Source organism: Nerophis ophidion, linkage group LG06 (assembly GCF_033978795.1).
Source record: "Nerophis ophidion isolate RoL-2023_Sa linkage group LG06, RoL_Noph_v1.0, whole genome shotgun sequence".
Taxonomy (NCBI): Eukaryota; Metazoa; Chordata; class Actinopteri; order Syngnathiformes; family Syngnathidae; genus Nerophis; species Nerophis ophidion.
In genome coordinates, this window is record NC_084616.1 from 3738657 (window position 1) to 3758656 (window position 20000).

General features: G+C 41.5%; 1 protein-coding gene and 1 long non-coding RNA gene across 2 annotated transcripts in view; both read left to right on the forward strand.

Annotated features, from left to right (window-relative positions):
- The window catches only part of LOC133554093 (uncharacterized), a 261586-nt gene that overhangs the window by 234821 nt on the left and 6765 nt on the right, over positions 1-20000 (forward strand). The window lies entirely within an intron of this gene.
- The window catches only part of LOC133554092 (vitamin D3 receptor A), a 197647-nt gene that overhangs the window by 170882 nt on the left and 6765 nt on the right, over positions 1-20000 (forward strand). Inside the window, exons 9-10 of the mRNA XM_061902481.1 lie at positions 3094-3210; positions 8361-20000. The exon at positions 8361-20000 is cut by the window's right edge and continues 6765 nt beyond it. Of these exons, the coding sequence (XP_061758465.1) occupies positions 3094-3210; positions 8361-8614 (371 nt within the window). The 3' untranslated portion in view covers positions 8615-20000. The remainder of the gene's footprint in view (positions 1-3093; positions 3211-8360) is intronic.

The window sequence follows — 20000 nt, forward strand, 5'->3', positions numbered from 1 at the left end:
ATCTTTGCTCCACAGTAAGTCTTTGCTGTCGTCCAGCATTCTGTTTTTGTTTACTTTGTAGCCAGTTCAGTTTTAGTTCTGTTCTGCATAGCCTTCCCTAAGCTTCAATGCCTTTTCTTAACCTTTTGTTATTTTTGTTTTAAGCATTACCATTTGACCTGCTATTTGCAACATCTATCAAGCCAGTGTTTTTCAACCACTGTGCCACGGCCGTGGGAGATTATCTAATTTCACCTATTTGGGTTGAATATATGTTTTGCAAAGCAGTAATTGGCTGTGTTGGAGCCACTATGGGTTGAACTTTCACAGTATCATGTTAGACCCTAGAGGGGGGGTTGCCCACTTCTGTGGTCCTCTCCAAGGTTTCTCATAGTCAGCATTGTCACTGGCGTCCCACTGGATGTGAATTCTCCCTGCCCACTGGGTGTGAGTTTTCCTTGCCCTTTTGTGGGTTCTTCCGAGGATGTTGTAGTCGTAATGATTTGTGCAGTCCTTTGAGACATTTGTGATTTGGGGCTATATAAATAAACATTGATTGATTGATTGATTAATAATAGTCTGCAAATGATGTGTTGTTGTTGAGTGTCGGTGCTGTCTAGAGCTGGGCAGAGTAACCCTGTAATACTCTTCCATATCAGTAGGTGGCAGCAGGTAGCTAATTGCTTTGTAGATGTCGTAAACAGCGAGAGGCAGTGTGCAGGTAAGAAGGTGTCTAATGCTTAAAACCAAAAATAAACAAAAGGTGAGTGCCCCTAAAAAAAGGCATTGAAGCTTAGGGAAGGCTATGATGAACGAAACAGAGACCGAACTAGCTACAAAGTAAACAAAAACAGAATGCTGGACAACAGCAAAGACTTACTGTGGAGCAAAGACAATGTGCATCCAAACATGACATGACAAACAACAATGTCCCCACAAAGAAGGATAAAAACAACTGAAATATTCTTAATTGCTAAAACAAAGTAGATGTGGGAAATATCGCTCAAAGGAAGACATGAAACTGCTACAGGAAAATACCAAAAAAACATATGAGCGCAAGACAAGAAGTAAAACACTACACACAGGAAAACGGCAAACAACTCAAAATAAGTCAGGGCGTGATGTGACAGGTGGTGACAGTACACCTATTTGGGTGGGGCGACATAGCTCGGTTGGTAGAGTGGCCGTGCCAGCAACTTGAGGGTTGCAGGTTCGATTCCCGCTTGTGCCATCCTAGTCACTGCCGTTGTGTCCTTGGGCAAGACACTTTACCCACCTGCTCCCAGTGCCACCCACACTGCTTTAAATGTAACTTAGATATTGGGTTTCACTATGTAAAGTGCTTTGAGAAAAAGCACTATATAAATATAATTCACTTCACTTCACTACTTTGAGACACATATGCAGTCCTCTCCAAGGTTTCTCATACTTATCGTCATCGACGTCCCACTGGGGTGAGTTTTTCCTTGCCCTTATGTGGGCTCTGTACCGCGGATGTCGTTGTGGCTTGTGCAGCCCTTTGAGACACTTGTGATTTAGGGCTATATAAATAAACATTGATTGATTGATTGAGACAAGAGCTATATTGATGCATGATTGGTTATGGTTTAGAGCAGGGGTGCCCACACTTTTTCTGCAGGCGAGCTACTTTTCAATTGACCAACTCGAGGGGATCTACCTCATTTATATATATCATTTATATTCATTTATTTATGAAAGAGACATTTTTGTAAACAAGTTAAATGTGTTTAATGATAATACAAGCATGTGTAACACATATAGATGTCTTTCTTTCACAAAGACAAGAATATAAGTTGGTGTATTACCTGATTCTGATGACTTGCATTGATTGGAATCAGACAGTAATGATGATAACGCCCACATTTTCAAATGGAGGAGAAAAAAAGTGGTCCTTTCTGTACAATACCACATGAAAGTGGTTGGTTTTTGGCATCTAATTCATCCAGCTTCCATACACTTTACAAGAAAAACATTGGCGGCAAATTCCGTAGCTTGCTTGATTGACATTCACGGCACCCGAGGGTCTTGTGAGATGACGCTGGCTGCTGCCAGTTCATTATTATGAAAAAATGACAGAGAGGAAGGCGAGAAACACTTTTTATTTCAACAGACTCTCGCGCCGTCCCTTCCGTCAAAACTCTAAAGGCCGACTGCACATTTCCTATCTTCACAATAAAAGCCCTGCTTCATGCTGCCTGCGCTAACAAAATAAGAGTCTCGGAAAGCTGGCGTGCACAAGTGATGTGCACGCCAGCTTTCTGAGGGATCGCTTGTGCACGCCAGTTTTCCAAGACTCTGTATTTAGTTAGCGCAGGCGGCATGAAGCAGGGCTTTTATTGTGAAGATAGGAAATGTGCAGTCGGCCTTTAGAGTTTAGACGGAAGGTACGGCGCGAGAGTCTGTTGAAATAAAAAGTGTTTCTCGCCTTCCTCTCGGTCATATTTTCATAATAATGATCTTGCAGCAGCCAGCGTCATCTCACAAGACCCTCCGGTACCGTGAATGTCATTTAAGTGACGTCTTGGTGAAGATTGATGATCACTCATTTTTAGGTCTATTTTTTTTTAAAAGCCTGGCTGGAGATCGACTGACACACCCCCCGCGGTCGACTGGTAGCTCGCGATCGACGTAATGGGCACCCCTGCTTTAGAGTCATATCCAACAATTGCGACAACAACTTTTTACTGTCAACTGAGTTTTGTTTTTTAATGATTTCTGACTTTTTTCAATGCAAAAAATGTGCCTTGGCTCAAAAAAGGTTGAAAAACACTGTCTTGAGCAATTAGCTTCCTGCTGCCACCTACTGATATGGAAGAGTATTACAGGGTTACTCTGCCCAGCTCTATATTACACAGACACTCAACAACAACACATCATTTGCAGACTATAATTACTGCTTTGCAAACAATATTTTTAACCCAAATAGGTCAATTGGATAATCTCCCACGGCACACCACAATGCATCTCACAGCACACTGGTGTGCCGCGGCACGGTGGTTGATAAACACTGATTGGGGGGGATGGAATTACAGTTGATTGGTTGTTTTATTGGGATGAATGACAAATGTGTCATGTCGCTGTCATGCTGTGCAGCCGGTCACACTCTGGAGCTGCTGGAGCCGCTGGTCAAGTTCCAGGTGGGCCTGAAGAAGCTGAGTCTGCACGAGGAGGAACACGTCCTGCTCATGGCCATCTGCCTGCTCTCCCCAGGTAACCTCCTCCGACGACCAGGTGCAAGCACAAACAGGCTTACTGCGGCCCATTAAAACACATTCAATGGATTTTGAGAGCATTAAATACCATGTCCGGAGGCATTTAAATATTCATACAAGAGGCCCTTAAGTTCATTCATTTAACCATAACTCATTGAACTTGATAACTTTGCTGCCAGAGATAAATTCCAACATCTTTGTCGATAACAACGGATGACACGATGTCTAATATTTCCAAAATGAATTAGAAATGTGGACTCGTCAGACCACAGAACACTTTTCCACTTTGCATCAGTCCGTCTTAGATGATCTCGGGCCCATAGAAGCCGGCGGCGTTTCTGGATGTTGTTGATAAATGGCTCTCGCTTTGCATAGTAGAGCTTTAGCTTGCACTTACAGATGTAGCAACAAACTGTATTTAGTGACAGTGGTTTTCTGAAGTGTTCCTGAGCCCATGTGGTGATATCCTTTAGAGATTGATGTCGGTTTTTGATACAGTGCCGTCTGAGGGATGGAAGGTCACGGTCATTCAATGTTGGTTTCCGGCCATGCCGCTTACGTGGAGTGATTTCTCCAGATTCTCGGAACCTTTTGATGATATTATGGAGCGTAGATGTTGAAATCCCTAAATTTCTTGCAATTGCACTTTGAGAAAGGTTGTTCTTAAACTGTTTGACTATTTGCTCACGCAGTTGTGGACAAAGGGGTGTACCTCGCCCCATCCTTTCTTGTGAAAGACTGAGCATTTTTTGGGAAGCTGTTTTTATAGCCAATCATGGCACCCACCTGTTCCCAATTAGCCTGCACACCTGTGGGATGTTCCAAATAAGTGTTTGATGAGCATTCCTCAACTTTATCAGTATTTATTGCCACATTTCCCAACTTCTTTGTCACGTGTTGCTGGCATCAAATTCAAAAGTTAATGATTATTTGCAAAAAAAAAAAAAAGTTTATCAGTTTGAACATCAAATATGTTGTCTTTGTAGCATATTCAACTAAATATGGGATGAAAATGATTTGCAAATAATTTTTTTCCGTTTATATTTACATCTAACACAATTTCCCAACTCATATGGAAATGGAGTTTGTACAAGCAGACGCCATGGGTGGATCTACACCTGACATCCACTGTAATGATACCATGTACAGGAGGATATCAAGTTAATACTACTATGATTACATCAATATTTTTTATCGTCACACAGTCTTTATTTCCTTTTTTAAAAATGCACATTATATATAGAAACTCAGTAAATACGTCCCTGAAGTCATGAGGACTTTGAATATGACAAATGTATGATCCTGTAACTACTTGGTATCGGATCGATACCTAAATGTGTGGTATCATCCAAAACTAATGTAAAGTATCAAAGAAGAGAAGAATAAGAGATTATTACATTTGAACAGAAGTGTAGATAGAACATGTTCAAACAGAAAACAGCACGACACCTACCCTTTACATCAGTATTTCTTAACCACATTATTATTGCTTTATTAGAAAATTACATTTTATTGTATGATCCTGTAACTACTTGGTATCAGATCGATACCTAAATGTGTGGTATCATCCAAAACTAATGTAAAAGTATCAAAGAAGAGAAGAATAAGTGATTATTACATTTTAACAGAAATCTAGATAGAACATGTCAAAACAGAAAATAAGCAGATATTAACAGTAAATGAACAAGTACATTAATAATATTTTTTTACAGATTGTCCCTCATAATGTGCACAAATTAATAGGTGTATAAATGACACAATATGTTACTGCAGACTAATTAGGAGTCTTTGTTTGTTTACTTACTACTAAAAGACAAGTTGTCTGGTATGTTCACTATTTTATTTAAGGACTAAATTGTTCTTCGATTCCAATAATAAACATATATTTAACGTGCCCTATTTTTTTTTTGTTTAAATAAAGCCAATAATGAAATTTTTTGTGGTCCCCCTTTTTTTAGAGAAGTACCGAAAAGTATCAATATACATTTTGGTACCGGTACTAAAATATTGGTATCGGGACAACCCTAGATATATTTGCAATCTTTGTTTGGCTCTGAGCAGACAGAATAAACGGACATCGCCTCATTCCTCGCCACTCACTTGTTAAAAGCACTGCCATGTCACCAAAAGTAGGAGGAGAAAAGATGAAATATTGAAAATCATATATTTACCGTATTTACTTGAATTGCCACCGGGGCGCTAATTAATTTAAAACCTGAAATGTAGGCCTGCGTATTTAAATTTGAGTGTGATGTAAGGATACCATCATGAAAAGCACATTTAATAAAAAAAACGTTATTATGGTCTTACCTTTACTTATAAATGAAGTCCATGCATCGATAACTTGTTTATAGAAGTCTTCCTTATCTTTCTTCAGTTTTAAAAAGTCTCTCTGTCTCCATGGAGATCTTCCTTTATTACCTCATGCTTCGATTGAAAGTCCAGTTTAGAAAACTGTTTTATTTTAGATATGTAGTCCTCCATGTTAAAAGTGCAAGCGAGAGGAAAAAATAAAGGATCGCTGCTCACTCTTGCTGCTTGTTGTCACTTCTTCTGCAGCCGAGTAGTCGCAAGAAGGATCACTAGCGCCCTCTACCACCAGGAGGCATGAGTCATTTAATGACTCATATTTGACACACGCAGCTACGGTATATTAATAAAACATAGCTGCTTACTGTTCTTTTTAGCATATTCAATAGCTTGGACCTTAAATCCTACTGATTAGCTCTTAATCTTCTTCCCTTTATGCGATTTCAAATGATTGAAATCAGCCTCCTCCATTTTGAAAATGATGACAGGTGAAGTGTCACTCGTGACGTGACGAGTTTGACCCGGTGGAAATTCTAGACATGCGGTAATAAAAATAATATTTAGCGAAACGAGTTTGACCCGGCGTTAATCTTGAGCCGGCGGTAATGCTAAGCATGCGCTAATTAATTTGCGAAACGAGTTTGACCCGGCAGTAATTCTAAGCAGGCGCATACTCTTCTCTTTTAATGCACAGCATAGGACACATAGCAAGAGTGGTCCTCAGGTCCTGTTGATCAGGGGCAGTAGCTCCACAGCCACAGATCCACTTTTAACCACTAATACCACAGTCAAAATGAAAGCTTGTTCCCATAGGCACCATAAACTGTTAATAATGTTTAGACAAAAGTGTATATTATATATACTATTTATATAGGTGTGTGTGTGTATTCTGGGTATGTGCTTTGATTGATTAATTGATACTTTTATTAGTAGATTGCACAGTACAGTACATATTCCGTACAATTGACCACTAAATGGTAACACCCCAATAAGTTTTTCAACTTCTTTAAGTCGGGGTCCACGTTAATCAATTCCTGGTACAAATATATACTATCAACATAATACAGTCATCACACAAGTTAATCATCATAGTATGTACATTGAATTATTGACATTATTTACAATCCGGGGGGTGGGATGAGGAGCTTTGGTTGATATCAGTACTTCAGTCATCAACAATTGCATCAACAGAGAAATGTGGACATTGAAACAGTGTAGGTCTTATTTAGTAGGATATGTACAGCCAGCAGAGAACATAGTGAGTTCACATAGCATAAGAACAAGTATATACATTAGAAGTACATTTGAGTTGTTTATAATCCGGGGAGATGGGATGTGAATGGAGGAGGGTATTAGTAAAGTGTTGAAGTTGCCTGCAGGTGTTGTTTTAGAGCGCTTTTGAAGGAATATAGAGATGCACTTACTTTTATACCTGTTGGGAGTGCATTCCACATTGATGTGGCATAGAAAGAGAATGAGTTAAGACCTTTGTTAGATTGAAATCTGGGTTTAACGTGGTTTGTGGAGCTCCCCCTGGTGTTGTGGTTATGGCGGTCATTTACGTTAAAGAAGTAATTTGACATGTACTTCGGTATCAAGGAGGTGTAGCGGATTTTATAGACCAGGCTCAGTGCAAGTTGTTTGACTCTGTCCTCCACCCTGAGCCAGCCCACTTTGGAGAAGTGGGTTGGATTGAGGTGTGATCTGGGGTGGAGGTCTAAAAGTAACCGGATTATGTGTGTATATATATATATATGTATATATATACAAATTGTATATATGTGTGTGTGTATATATATGTGTGTGTTGTGTACATATGTGTATATGTAAGTGTGTGTGAATTTAAATGTATTTTATATAGACAATATATAGCAGCAACCACTGAATTGAATTATATATATTATTGTATTATATATTGTAAATATATATAGTATATGTATAGGGGTGGGACCTAATAAGTTTACTTCTTCCCACTCCCTTTTGAGCCAATCTTGACATCTACAAAAGATTAGTCACATGTAATGTTTTCAATGTAGGTGTAAAAATAATGTATCTATATATTTCTTGGGGCTTCACGGTGGCAGAAGGGTTAGTGCGTCTGCCTCACAATACGAAGGTCCTGCAGTACTGGGTTCAAATCCAGGCTCGGGATCTTTCTGTGTGGAGTTTGCATGTTCTCCCCGTGAATGCGTGGGTTCCCTCCGGGTACTCCGGCTTCCTCCCACTTCCAAAGACATGCACCTGGGGATAGGCCCCTCCCACCTCCAAAGACATGCACCTGGGGATAGGTTGATTGGCAACACTAAATTGGCCCTAGTGTGTGAATGTTGTCTGTCTATCTGTGTTGGCCCTGCGATGCGGTGGCGACTTGTCCAGGGTGTACCCCGCCTTCCGCCCGATTGTAGCTGAGATAGGCGCCAGCGCCCCCCGCAACCCCGAAAGGGAATAAGCGGTAGAAAATGGATGGATGGATATATTTCTTTTGTATTTTATGTCATTCTCTTGTTTTGTTTGCATGGTTTAAAATAAACCATTCATTCATTCATACTAAATACCCGGCGGCAATTCAAGGAAATACGGTATATGAATGCAGTATGAAGAAGAATGTTTGAATGTAGACACATAGATTATATGCATCAAGTGTTCATTCAAGGCTAAGGCATAACATCCAGATATATATGCTGTGTGGTGACATGGACTAAAAATATGGAGATATTAAAAAAAGGCCATATCGCCCATCCTTAGAAGGATCGTACTTAATATTTGCTGACATCTCTGCACATGTCAAGTTCAAACCAAACTTCTCCACTCCTCAATCTCCCCCTTCCTAACCCGCAGACCGCCCCGGCGTGCAGGACCACGCCCGCATCGAGCAGCTCCAGGACCACATGTCGGAGACCCTGCAGGCGTACATCCGAGTCAACCACCCGGGGGGACGCCTCCTCTACGCCAAGATGATCCAGAAGCTGGCCGACCTGCGCAGCCTGAACGAGGAGCACTCCAAGCAGTACCGCTCGCTCTCCTTCCAGCCCGAGCACAGCATGCAGCTCACCCCGCTGGTGCTGGAGGTGTTCGGCAGCGAGGTGTCGTAGCAGAAGGCCTCCGTCGCCGGACGCCCCCCTCCTCCACCACCCCGTCGGAAAAAAAAACCATCATGTGCCACCATCCTCCGCCTCCTCCTGGACCTTCTGGGATGGATGATGGAAGGATGTGACTTCCCCGCATCCTTATTGGTTAGTATCCGCTTTCACGAAAACTGGCTGGGAGGAAGAGGTCTCTTTTACGAGGCGGGCGAGGAGAGGTGGGAAAAGGAGAGCTTCACTAGGGTTGGAATTCCATGCTCTCCGGGACAAAAGGGAATATTGCAGGAATGTATGTTTAACGACATGTATAAGCTGATCTATAAGAAGATATATTCTAAAAATATATATATATATATATAGATATATATATATTTAAGAGAGGGTTGAGAGGAAGTGTAGAGAGTAGAGGATTCGAAGGCTGCTGCGAGTCGTCTTTGAATGCTGAAGTGTGTGAGGTGTCCTTGTGTGCGCGTGTGTGTGTGTGTGTGTGTGTGTGACGACAATTGGACCACAAGGGGAGTGTGAGGCCTCGGCGCAGGGAAGAAAAGAACGTATCTTTTTTTTTTTTGACGTCTTTGTCGTTTTTCCCGGACCTGTGAAGCTCGTAGACTCCACCACGTCGCCTTTTTTTTTTTTTTTTCCCCCCCTCGTCGGATGGCGACTCTCCGGGCCGTATTTGTCGGGCTGCTAAAGACCATGGCGACCAAACCCAAGTTCGCTCGCCGTTACCTCAGGGAAAAAAGAAGAAAGAAAAAAAATAAAAATAGTTTGTCCGGGTGACGATTGACGGGCCACGGCGTGCAAGCTAATACAATCAGACGACGCTGGATTGTTTTTTTTTTCCCAAGCTCACTGTGATTTGACGGGGAACAGTCGACGTAAGCTAGTAATCAGAGAAGCGGGTGCATGAGCCAAAGCTGTCAGTTTTTAAATGGCTTTTTTATCTCCAGCAGCAATGTTGGGAGCTTCATGCATGCTGTAAAGAAAAAGAAAAAAAAGTCCAATCACAAACAAGTTGATTACAAATATATAATCTATAGCAGGGGTCACCAACCTTTTTGCAACCAAGAGTACTGATTAATACTTAAAAGACTTGAAAAAAATGTGCCAGAAATAGCCAATTTGCTCAATTTACCTTTAATAAATATATATATATATATATATATATACTTATAAAAATGGGTATTTCTGTCCGTCATTCCATCGCACATTTTTTTTCCTTTCACGGAAGGCTTTTGTAGCGAATAAATAATGAAAAAAACACTTAATTGAACGGTTTAAAAGAGGAGAAAATAGGAAAAAAATGGAGCTAAAATTATGAAACATTGTTTATCTTCAATTTCGACTCTTTAAAATTCAAAATTCAACCGAAAAAAAGAAGAGAAAAAACAGCTAATTCATCTCTTTTTGAAAGAATTAAAAAAAAAAATGTATGGAACATCATTAGTAATTTTTCCTGATTAAGATTAATTTTAGAATTTTGATGACATGTTTTAAATAGGTTAAAATCCAATCTGCACTTTGTTAGAATATATAACAAATTGGACCAAGCTATATTTCTAACAAAGACAAATCATTATTTCTTCTAGATTTTCCAGAACAAAAATTTTTAAAGAAATTCAAAAGACTTTGAAATAAGATTTAAATTTGATTCTACAGATTTTCTAGATTTGCCAGGATATTTTTTGGGGAATTTTAATCATAATGAGTTTGAAGACATATTTCACAAATATTCTTTGTGGAAAAAAAATAAGCTAAAATGAAGAATTAAATTACAATTTATTTATTATTCTTTACAATAAAAAAATGTATTTACTTGAACATTGATTTAAATTGTCAGGAAATAAGGGGAAGGAGATTAAAAGGTAAAAAGGTGTTTAAAAATCCTAAAATTATTTTTAAGGTTGTATTTTTTTCTCTAAAATTGTCTTTCTGGAAGTTATAAGACGCAAAGTAAATAAATAAATGAATTTATTTAAACAAGTGAAGACCAAGTCTTTAAAATATTTTCTTGGATTTTCAAATTCTATTTGAGTTTTGTCTCTCCTAGAAATAAAAATGTCTTGCTAGTAAATAAATAAAATTTAAAAAATAGAGGCAGCTCACTGGTAAGTGCTGCTATTTGAGCTATTTTTAGAACATGCCAGCGGGCGACTCATCTGATCCTTACGGGCGACCCGGGCACTGCGTTGGTGACCCCTGCTCTATAGATTAGTCCCCTCACATACTTCTTTTTCCTGTATGCTGCCCTATGTGGACAAAATTTGGACACCCCTGCTGAGAAATCTTTTTTTTTTTTCTCTGCTTTGAAAGACGCCATCAGTACATATCATTGTCGACGCGGTGCGCAGGCCCGGAGCGCCCCCTTGTGGACGAACTTTGTAAATACCACTTTGAGCAGTCCGGTTCTTGTACATATTTTAGAGTTTTATTGTAGTAGTAAGAGTTGAAGATGCTACGTGTGGATGGAGAGGACGCCTCGGCTTTTAGTGAAGACAAAACCAAACCAAATCCCGTACAGAAATGATGTAAATCCACGTATCTTCGGCACACACCCAACAATATGAACTCCAAACACATTTTACAGAGAATAATCCCATTCAGTTTTCTTCAATCTGCCGTTGAAATTTAACGAGTGCTTGAACCCCCTTAAGGGCACAATTTTAACCTTTTTTAAAAAGAAAAACATTTCAAAATATTATTTGAAAAAGATACAATTGCATGTACGACACACAACTAGTTCTATGAAGTAATATAACACCGCTGCACCATCAGCAGCTTGTCTATATTTTCATGGATAAATGTTCGCTGTTAAATTGTATTGACAATATTTTAACGCCATCATTCTGCTTCAGTGTGGCGCAAACTGGAACTGCTGGCCTCTGTCAGGTTCAAGCACCGAACTATCTATTAAAACAGAACAAGAAGCAAGGAATCCGGCAGAGCCAGAGTTAAATTTTGCTCATGAGGAGAACGCATGGAGCTGCACACTCCTTTACAGTCTCACCCTACGCTCTGAGCCAGAGTTAAATTTTGCTCATGAGGAGAACGCACTCATTTACAGTCTCACCCTACGCTCTGAGGAACAGCCCACGCGCTCCTCTATTTATTCAATTTAGGAGTTCCCTAGTTACATCGCCGAGGCTGTTTCTTAAGGGAGGGGCGAGCAACTCAGTACGCACAATACGTGATTATTCAGTATAGAAAAGTGCTGGGGGGCCTTGTGATTGGCCCTGACTCTGCTTTGTCTGCCTGCTGTTGATATGCCTTATCTTCCTTGAGGTCCTGGTTCGTCCTTGGCTGTAAGACAGAAACATCTGCAGCGAGGCAACTCCTGACTTGCAGTGAAAGATAACAAGTTGTGTGCCTTTGCATGAAAAAAAAAATTCAACTTTAGCACAATAGATAATAACTAAAGCAACGGCCTTTAAGCATAATAGTTGTTTGATAACTTATATATCATTATTCTCACAGTCTCCAATCGAATGACACGCGGGTTCATCTTACTGATGATTTCGTCTTGAATTAAGCGAACATTATCCACTTCTTCTTTTCTTCCTTCCCACAGTTGGAAAATAAAGTGACGGTTTGTTTGACTTCTTCAGGACAACGTACGCCGATCATCAATCAGCTTGTAAATGAGCCAGGTTGTAGTGTAGCCGCTAATGTAGTCCCAAGACATAAACAGACAGGCACAGAAGGACAAAATCAGTGTTAAATGCATAAACACACAACAATAAAAGTGAAGAAATCAGACTATTATTGTTCGGTTATGTCGATATTTAGTTATAAGCTAATGCTAGTGGTGAGAACCGGAGTCTACGCAACACCAACTAACGACCTGGAAACATTCTTCAGCTGTTCCGCGCAATGCTTCATCGTTTGGCAAATTTCCGGGGGCATTTTTAACAGCGAAAGCAGAAAGCTGCGAGTACAAACCGCGAGGTACCGCTGACACGTGTTGCCACCACAAGGCGTCCTTTCCGTCCACCGAAGGCGAATGGATCTCTCAGAAGTCGATGGATAAGCTTTTTAACTTTGGAACCTGTTGCAGATCTGTCGCTTTTAACGCAGATGATCTAGCTTGTGCTTGGCTTGCATTCAGTCGAATGGCTTTAGTGACGAAGCGAGGAGAAAGCTTTTGTTTTTCTTTCCTATGTTCCTTTGGTTCCAACTCAGCAACCATATTCCTCACAATCCTCCTGAAGCAGCGTATCAGGACTCTTTAAGGGAAGCTTGGAAAGGACATCAGTGGAGTGACCATCCACTCGGAACGAACATTAGCCATCATGGGCGTGCCTCTTCATCATCAAGCCTGCTACTTACAAGAACTATTACTACTACTACTACTACTACTACTTCAATCGCCTCAACCGTATCAGCTTTAACTTGGCAGCCATCAAAGTTCTGCTTCTTCTTTGGCGCACCAAGGGACGTGTCGCTTATAACTGTGAAAGACTTTTCTAAATCCCTTGTTTCCCGCCAAACCCTTCAGACAACATGGACCTTTGTACAGAGCCTTTAAATATGCAGTGACTGATGCCAACCCAAAGTGTTCAACGTGACCTTTCTCACTACTCCGGCTCACTTCAGCAGACATTCTACAAAGAAATGTTTATCATCATCATCACCTCTGTGACGGGGGGAAAAAAAACGGAATTCTAGGGGCGGGCGACTCGAAGGAATGGAGACCGTTCATATTTTTAGGGATCTGAGCAGAAACCTGAACTGTGATCGGCCTTTTTGCGACGAGTCTCCCACCCCCTTCAAGCAGGTCAGCCGCTCCACCTCAGTCGCCTTACTTAAAGGGTGCTTTCAAACTAACACACTTTGGTCCCCTTTTAACTGGACTCCGGTTTGTTTTTGGTTCATCCATACTATGTTCAGGCTCACTGTGGTCCCAAACAAACTGTGGCACTATTCGATTAACGCGAAGGATCCGACATTAATCTATTTAGTCAATGTCGGAATCAGGTTTGAGCCTAAATGATGGATGGAAACGGGTGAAACCATAGACTAAGCAAACACGATGCCAATAAGGTCAGATTTTTGAGTCAAATCAGCTGAATTTGAATCGTAACTAAGATAGCTAACAATTGGTTGTATGACTAGCCGATCCAACATGCCAGAGTCTGACAGAATCAGGATTGACTCTCAATGACAAATGAAACCATAGACTGAAAACATCTTTAGCTTGGCAAAGTCTAAGCTAATTACAGTAGGCCTGATTTTGAGTTTAAAAGCTAGCAACTGGTCACTTGATGATCGGATTACTTTCTTGCGTGTTGCCTGAGATTACAAACTAACTTTGGCACCATTTGATTGAAGTGTTCCATCCGATGGCTATTTGATCCGTGCCAATGTCGGAATCAGGTTTGACCCTAAATTATTGGCAGGGAAAACACTGTGCCAAGTCGGCTCGATTTTGAGTCAGTCGACTGAGTTGAATTGTAATAAAGAGCGATTGGCAGCTGCTTAATAGTTGTTTGACAACTGGATACATTTCGGGTATGTCACTGACCAACCAGTTTGGTCTGAAAAAAACTCAGGTGCTATTTGTTTGAGGTGAGAAATCCAATATCAATCTTAACTAGCTTGCCAATGTCAGAACCAGGTTTGACTCTAAATGACAGATGACTAGACAGAACAGAAGACAGTAGACTGAAGACATTCTTAGCTTGGCAAACTCTTCACCAAATTAGGCCCAACTTTGAGTCAGTCGATTTTCAATCGTTGCCAATAGCGATTAACCGTTATCGGCTGGTCACATGATGATCAGAGGATTTTCCTGCATGTGTCAAAACAACCAGGATGATTCCAAACTCAGGCGCCGTTCGATTGAGGTGAGCTATCTGATTTAGATCCGAGTGCTAATGTCGGAACCAGGTTTGACTCCAAAAGACAGATCACATTATAGACTGAACGCATCTTTAGAGCCAACAACTGATCACATGACAATCAGATGACGTTTTCACATGACGCAAGCCAGCTTGATAGTCCCCAAAAATTCTGAGGCCATTCGGTTGAGGTGAGCATTTTGACATGAACCCAATCCAACTTGCCATTGTCAGAATCAGGTTTGACTTTAAATGTCAGATGTAAGCTGATGAAAGTGTAAAGTGAACAAATCTTTAGCTCAGCAAAAGTGAATTTTGAGTCAACTTAATTGACTTTAATTTGAGTCGGTGCAGTAATCAAGCTCGTTACGGTCCCAAACAAACCCTGGTACCATTTGGTTTAGGTGATCCGGCAACAATCAATCTAAAACGCCAATGTCAGAACCAGGTTTGACTCTAAATGACAGATGACTAGACAGAACAGAAGACAGTAGACTGAAGACATTCTTAGCTTGGCAAACTCTTCACCAAATTAGGCCCGACTTTGAGTCAGTTGATTTTCAATCGTTGCCAATAGCGATTAAAAATTATCGGCTGGTCACATGATGATCGGAGGATTTTCCTGCATGTGTCAAAACAACCAGGATGATTCCAAACTCAGGCGCCGTTCGATTTAGGTGAGCTATCTGATTTAGATCCGAGTGCTAATGTCGGAACCAGGTTTGACTCCAAAATACAGATCACATTATAGACTGAACGCATCTTTAGATCACATGACAATCAGATGACGTTTTCACATGACGCAAGCCAGCTTGATAGTCCCCAAAAATTCTGAGGCCATTCGGTTGAGGTGAGCAATTTGACATGAACCCAGTCCAACTTGCCATTGTCGGAATCAGGTTTGACTTTAAATGTCAGATGTAAGCTGATGAAAGTGTAAAGTGAACAAATCTTTAGCTCAGCAAAAGTTAATTTTGAGTCAACTTAATTGACTTTAATTTGAGTCAGCGCAGTAATCAAGCTCGTTACGGTCCCAAACAAACCCTGGTACCATTTGGTTTAGGTGATCCGGCATCAATCAATCTAAAACGCCAATGTCAGAACCAGGTTTGACTCTAAATGACAGATGACTAGACAGAACAGAAGACAGTAGACTGAAGACATTCTTAGCTTGGCAAACTCTTCACCAAATTAGGCCCGACTTTGAGTCAGTTGATTTTCAATCGTTGCCAATAGCGATTAACAGTTATCGGCTGGTCACATGATGATCAGAGGATTTTCCTGCATGTAGCAAAACAACCAGGATGATTCCAAACTCAGGCGCCGTTCGATTGAGGTGAGCTATCTGATTTAGATCCGAGTGCTAATGTCGGAACCAGGTTTGACTCCAAAAGACAGATCACATTATCGACTGAACGCATCTTTAGAGCCAACAACTGATCACATGACAATCAGACGACTTTCTCACATGACGCAAGCCAGCTTGATCGTCCCAAACAAAGTCTGAGGCCATTCGGTTGAGGTGAGCAATTTGACATTAACTCAATCCAACTTGCCATTGTCAGAATCAGGTTTGACTTTAAATGTCAGATGTAAGCTGATGAAAGTGTAAAGTGAACAAATCTTTAGCTCACCAAAAGTTAATTTTGAGTAAACTTCAATTTGAGTCAGCGCAGTAATCAAGCTCGTTACGGTCCCAAACAAACCCTGGTACCATTCGGTTCAGGTGATCCGGCATCAATCAATCTAAAACGCCAATGTCAGAACCAGGTTTGACTCTAAATGACTGATGACAACGGAGACAACTGGAGAACCAAACGCATCTTTAGCTGTGCCAAACAGCCGGTCGACTGACTTTGAATTGAATCAATTTCACTCACGTCACAAACCAACCTGTGTGATCTCAAACAAACTCAACATTCGGTTGAGGTGAGCAATCCGACATCCATCCAACCTAAATGATAATTCTGGTGACTAAACACATCTTTCGTTGGTCCGATCCTAAGTCATGTCAGTTGACTTTGAATTGTAACTAGGAGCGATTTACACACAACGACCGGTCACAACAAACTAGTTTGGTCCCAAACAAAGTCGCCATTATGTTGACTTCAGCGATCCGACACCGTGCCAATGAATGTGTGAATCAGGTTTGACCATAAATGACTGATACAACTGGAGACTGAACTCATCTTTAGCTGCGTGACTTTGAATCGGCATGAAGTCCGAAGACCAATCGGATGAACTTCTGGCATGTTGAACCAGTTAATTCTCTCAAATTTTCTAAAGACAGAGTTTTTCCAAACCAACACAACGACTCCTGGTTCATTGCAGGACGCACGAAACACTTGTTACTACTTCTGAAGTCGTAAAACTTGGTGGGCCAACGTGTCGTTTTTGTTGCTGCTCAAAAATCTGAGAAAAAGACCACTTTTAGGCGAAGGTGCTCTCCAGAGAATCAATGTGTGTTTTTAGCTTCGAGAGACCGAAACATCCGAACAACCGACCGCACTACACACCCCCAAGACTTTTGTGCTACCATTACCTGCATGTCGAGTCGTTGTTTTGCTATCGAATTGTACGAACACTTCAAGCCAAATGATGCCTTCCATTTACCGAGGAAGTTAGAAGTCGGAGCTGGGAATGACCTCACAGCCGAGTTACAAGGTCGGAAATCAATATGACCACATCTACGGAAGCTATTTTTGTGCTTACTAGCAATGTAGACTGTAAATATGACACAACACAAATGTAGTTTTCACTGTGCTGTGTAATCATCTAACAATACATCGTATATTGCTGATTAACCGGGTGGCATCCTGAGCAGATGCCCCAACCACCTCATCTGGTTCCTCTCCATGTGGAGGAGTGCCGGCTTTACTTTGAGCTCCTAATGGAGGACAGAGCTTCTCACCCTATCTCACCCGTGATCTTATCCTTTCGGTCATGACCCAAAGCTCCTGACCATAGGTGAGGATGGAAATGTAGCTCGACCGGTAAATTGAGAGCTTTGACTTCCGGCTCAGCTCCTTCTTCACCACAACGGATCGATACAGCGTCCGCATTACTGAAGACGCCGCACCGATCCGCCACTCTTCCCTCACTCGTGAACAAGACTCCGATGTACTTGAACTCCAACACTTGGGGCAGGGTTTCCTCTCCAACCTGGAGAACCATGGACTCGGACTTGAAGGTGCTGATTTAATCATAAGTGCTAGTAAGAGAAATGACACGCTCATACCATTGTTCACTTCCAGAGCAGCCGTCTTTGAAGTCAACTTGGGAATGGCGAGAATGCTCCGAATTTCCGAGTTGGAGCTCTTACCGTTTGAAATTTGGACTAGAAACTCGGAAATGACGACCTCCCAGTACAAAGGTAACACGCCATTACCTTAGTTTTTTATTTGTAGCTTTGTTTATCAAACTTTGCAGAGTGTTCGCCTAAATCAGGGGTCGGGAACCTTTTTGGCTGAGAGAGCCAAGAAAGCCGAATATTTTAAAATGTATTTCTGTAAGAGCCATTAATAATAATACTTTTTTTACACTGAACACAACTAATCACGTGCATTTTTAAGTAAAACCAACATTTCTGGGGTATAATAAGTCTGTTATTCTCTGTAATAACACTGTTATTCTGAAGCTAACTGTGGAGGGGGCGTGGCCTGCGGGCCTGCAGCGAAGCGGGGTGTGCCAGGACCGGCCTCAAAATCAGTGACAGGTGCGTAGTCAGCCCACTTTGGGCCTTGTTATCTAATCACCTGTCGCTATGTTATAAGCAGCAGCCAGGAGGAGAGACGGGGTTGGGGCTGGAGCCAGAGCGCGAGCGAGAACAAAAGAGAATTAAAGCTGCAAGCAGCGTTGGTCGGGTCCGCCTTTGGCTGCTGCCCCCGCGACTGAAGCCCTGGTCTTAGTCAGACCAACATAGAGGTCTTTGTTTCATGTCTCTACGACATTCCTAACAGAAGTTACAAGCAGTTTTGTCTGGAAAAAGGTGACGGCTTTTTACAAAACTTTTATTTTGAAGGGGTAATTGCCAACTTCCTGTTGATTTTAACTGAAAGATGCCAGATATCAAAATGTAGGTCCAAGTGAGACCTACATTGAGGTTTTTGTTTCATGTCTCTACGACATTCCTAACAGAAGTTACAAGCAGTTTTGTCTGGAAAGAGGTGACGGCTTTTTACAAAACTTTTATTTTGAAGGGGTAATTGCCAACTTCCTGTTGATTTTAACTGAAAGATGCCAATTATCAAGATGTAGGTCCAAGTGAGACCTACATTGAGGTTTTTGTTTCATGTCTGTCTGACATTCCTACCAGAAGTTACAAGCAGTTTTATCGGTTTCCTCTTCCTAGGAGCAGTTTTTTCTGTGTTTTATTCAAAAATTGCAATAGAGCGCAATTTTGAGTTTTAAGGTTTGGTTTTTTCACTAGATCGCAATTTCTGCCAGTCCTGATGTGTGTGCCAAGTTTGGCGAGTTTTGAAGCATTTTAAGGGGGTCAAATTGCAGTTCAAAGAGGCCCAAATTGAATTTTTTGCGAACATTTTGTTTTGAAGGGGTTTTTGCCAACTTCCTGTTGATTTTTGCTATAGAAGGTTCAATTTGGAAATGTAGGTCTAAGTCAGACCTACACAGAGGTTTTTGTTTCATGTCTCTATGACATTCCTAACGGAAGTTAGAAGCAGTCTGTTTTTTCTCTCTTCCTAGGGGGCGCTAGCGCGCAATTTTCATTTTTGGGGTTTGGTTGCTTAATAAGTTGGTCTGCCGCTCCATACCGATGTGTGTGTCAAATTTGGTGAGCTTTGAAGCATGTTAAGGGGGTGAAATTAGGGTGCGAAGGTGCGAGCTGCGTGGGAAAAGACAAAAAGACAATTGCTGGAAAGCAACTGAGAGACTTATTGAAAAATAAAACAATATCATAACCCTGAAACAGGCTCTCAAGTCAGTGCTTGGTGGTCTGAAGAACCCTCAGGAGGGCAAGCCCCACACTAACCGATAATAAATAAATAACTTTTGACTATTAACGCAACTTCTTGAACAGGTGCGGTAGAAAACGGATGGCTGGATTAAAAATGCATGAGAATATTTTATATTTTCAACACTATTTTTAACACTATTATTCATGACTTATCGTGTTAAGCAACGTCAGCTCAGATTTATCCGAGAGCCAGATGCAGTCATCAAAAGAGCCACATCTGGCTCTAGAACCACAGGTTCCCTACCCCTGGTCTAAATTCGAGGGTTTCATGCTCTGCTCCGCTTGTCGGACCAAACAAAAGCCGATCGGCCAAATTCGCTTCGTGTTTTGTTTCACCGGCGCTGACTAACCGGAGAATAGAAAAGGGGCTTCAAATTGTGGTTTGTTTCCATCCATCCATCCATGATTTTCCGCTTATCCGAGGTCGGGTCGCGGGGGCAGCAGCCTAAGCAGGGAAGCCCAGACTTCCCTCTCCCCAGCCACTTCGTCTAGCTCTTCCCGGGGGATCCTAAGGCGTTCCCAGGCCAGCCGGGAGACATAGTCTTCCCAACGTGTCCTGGGTCTTCCCCGTGGCCTCCTACCG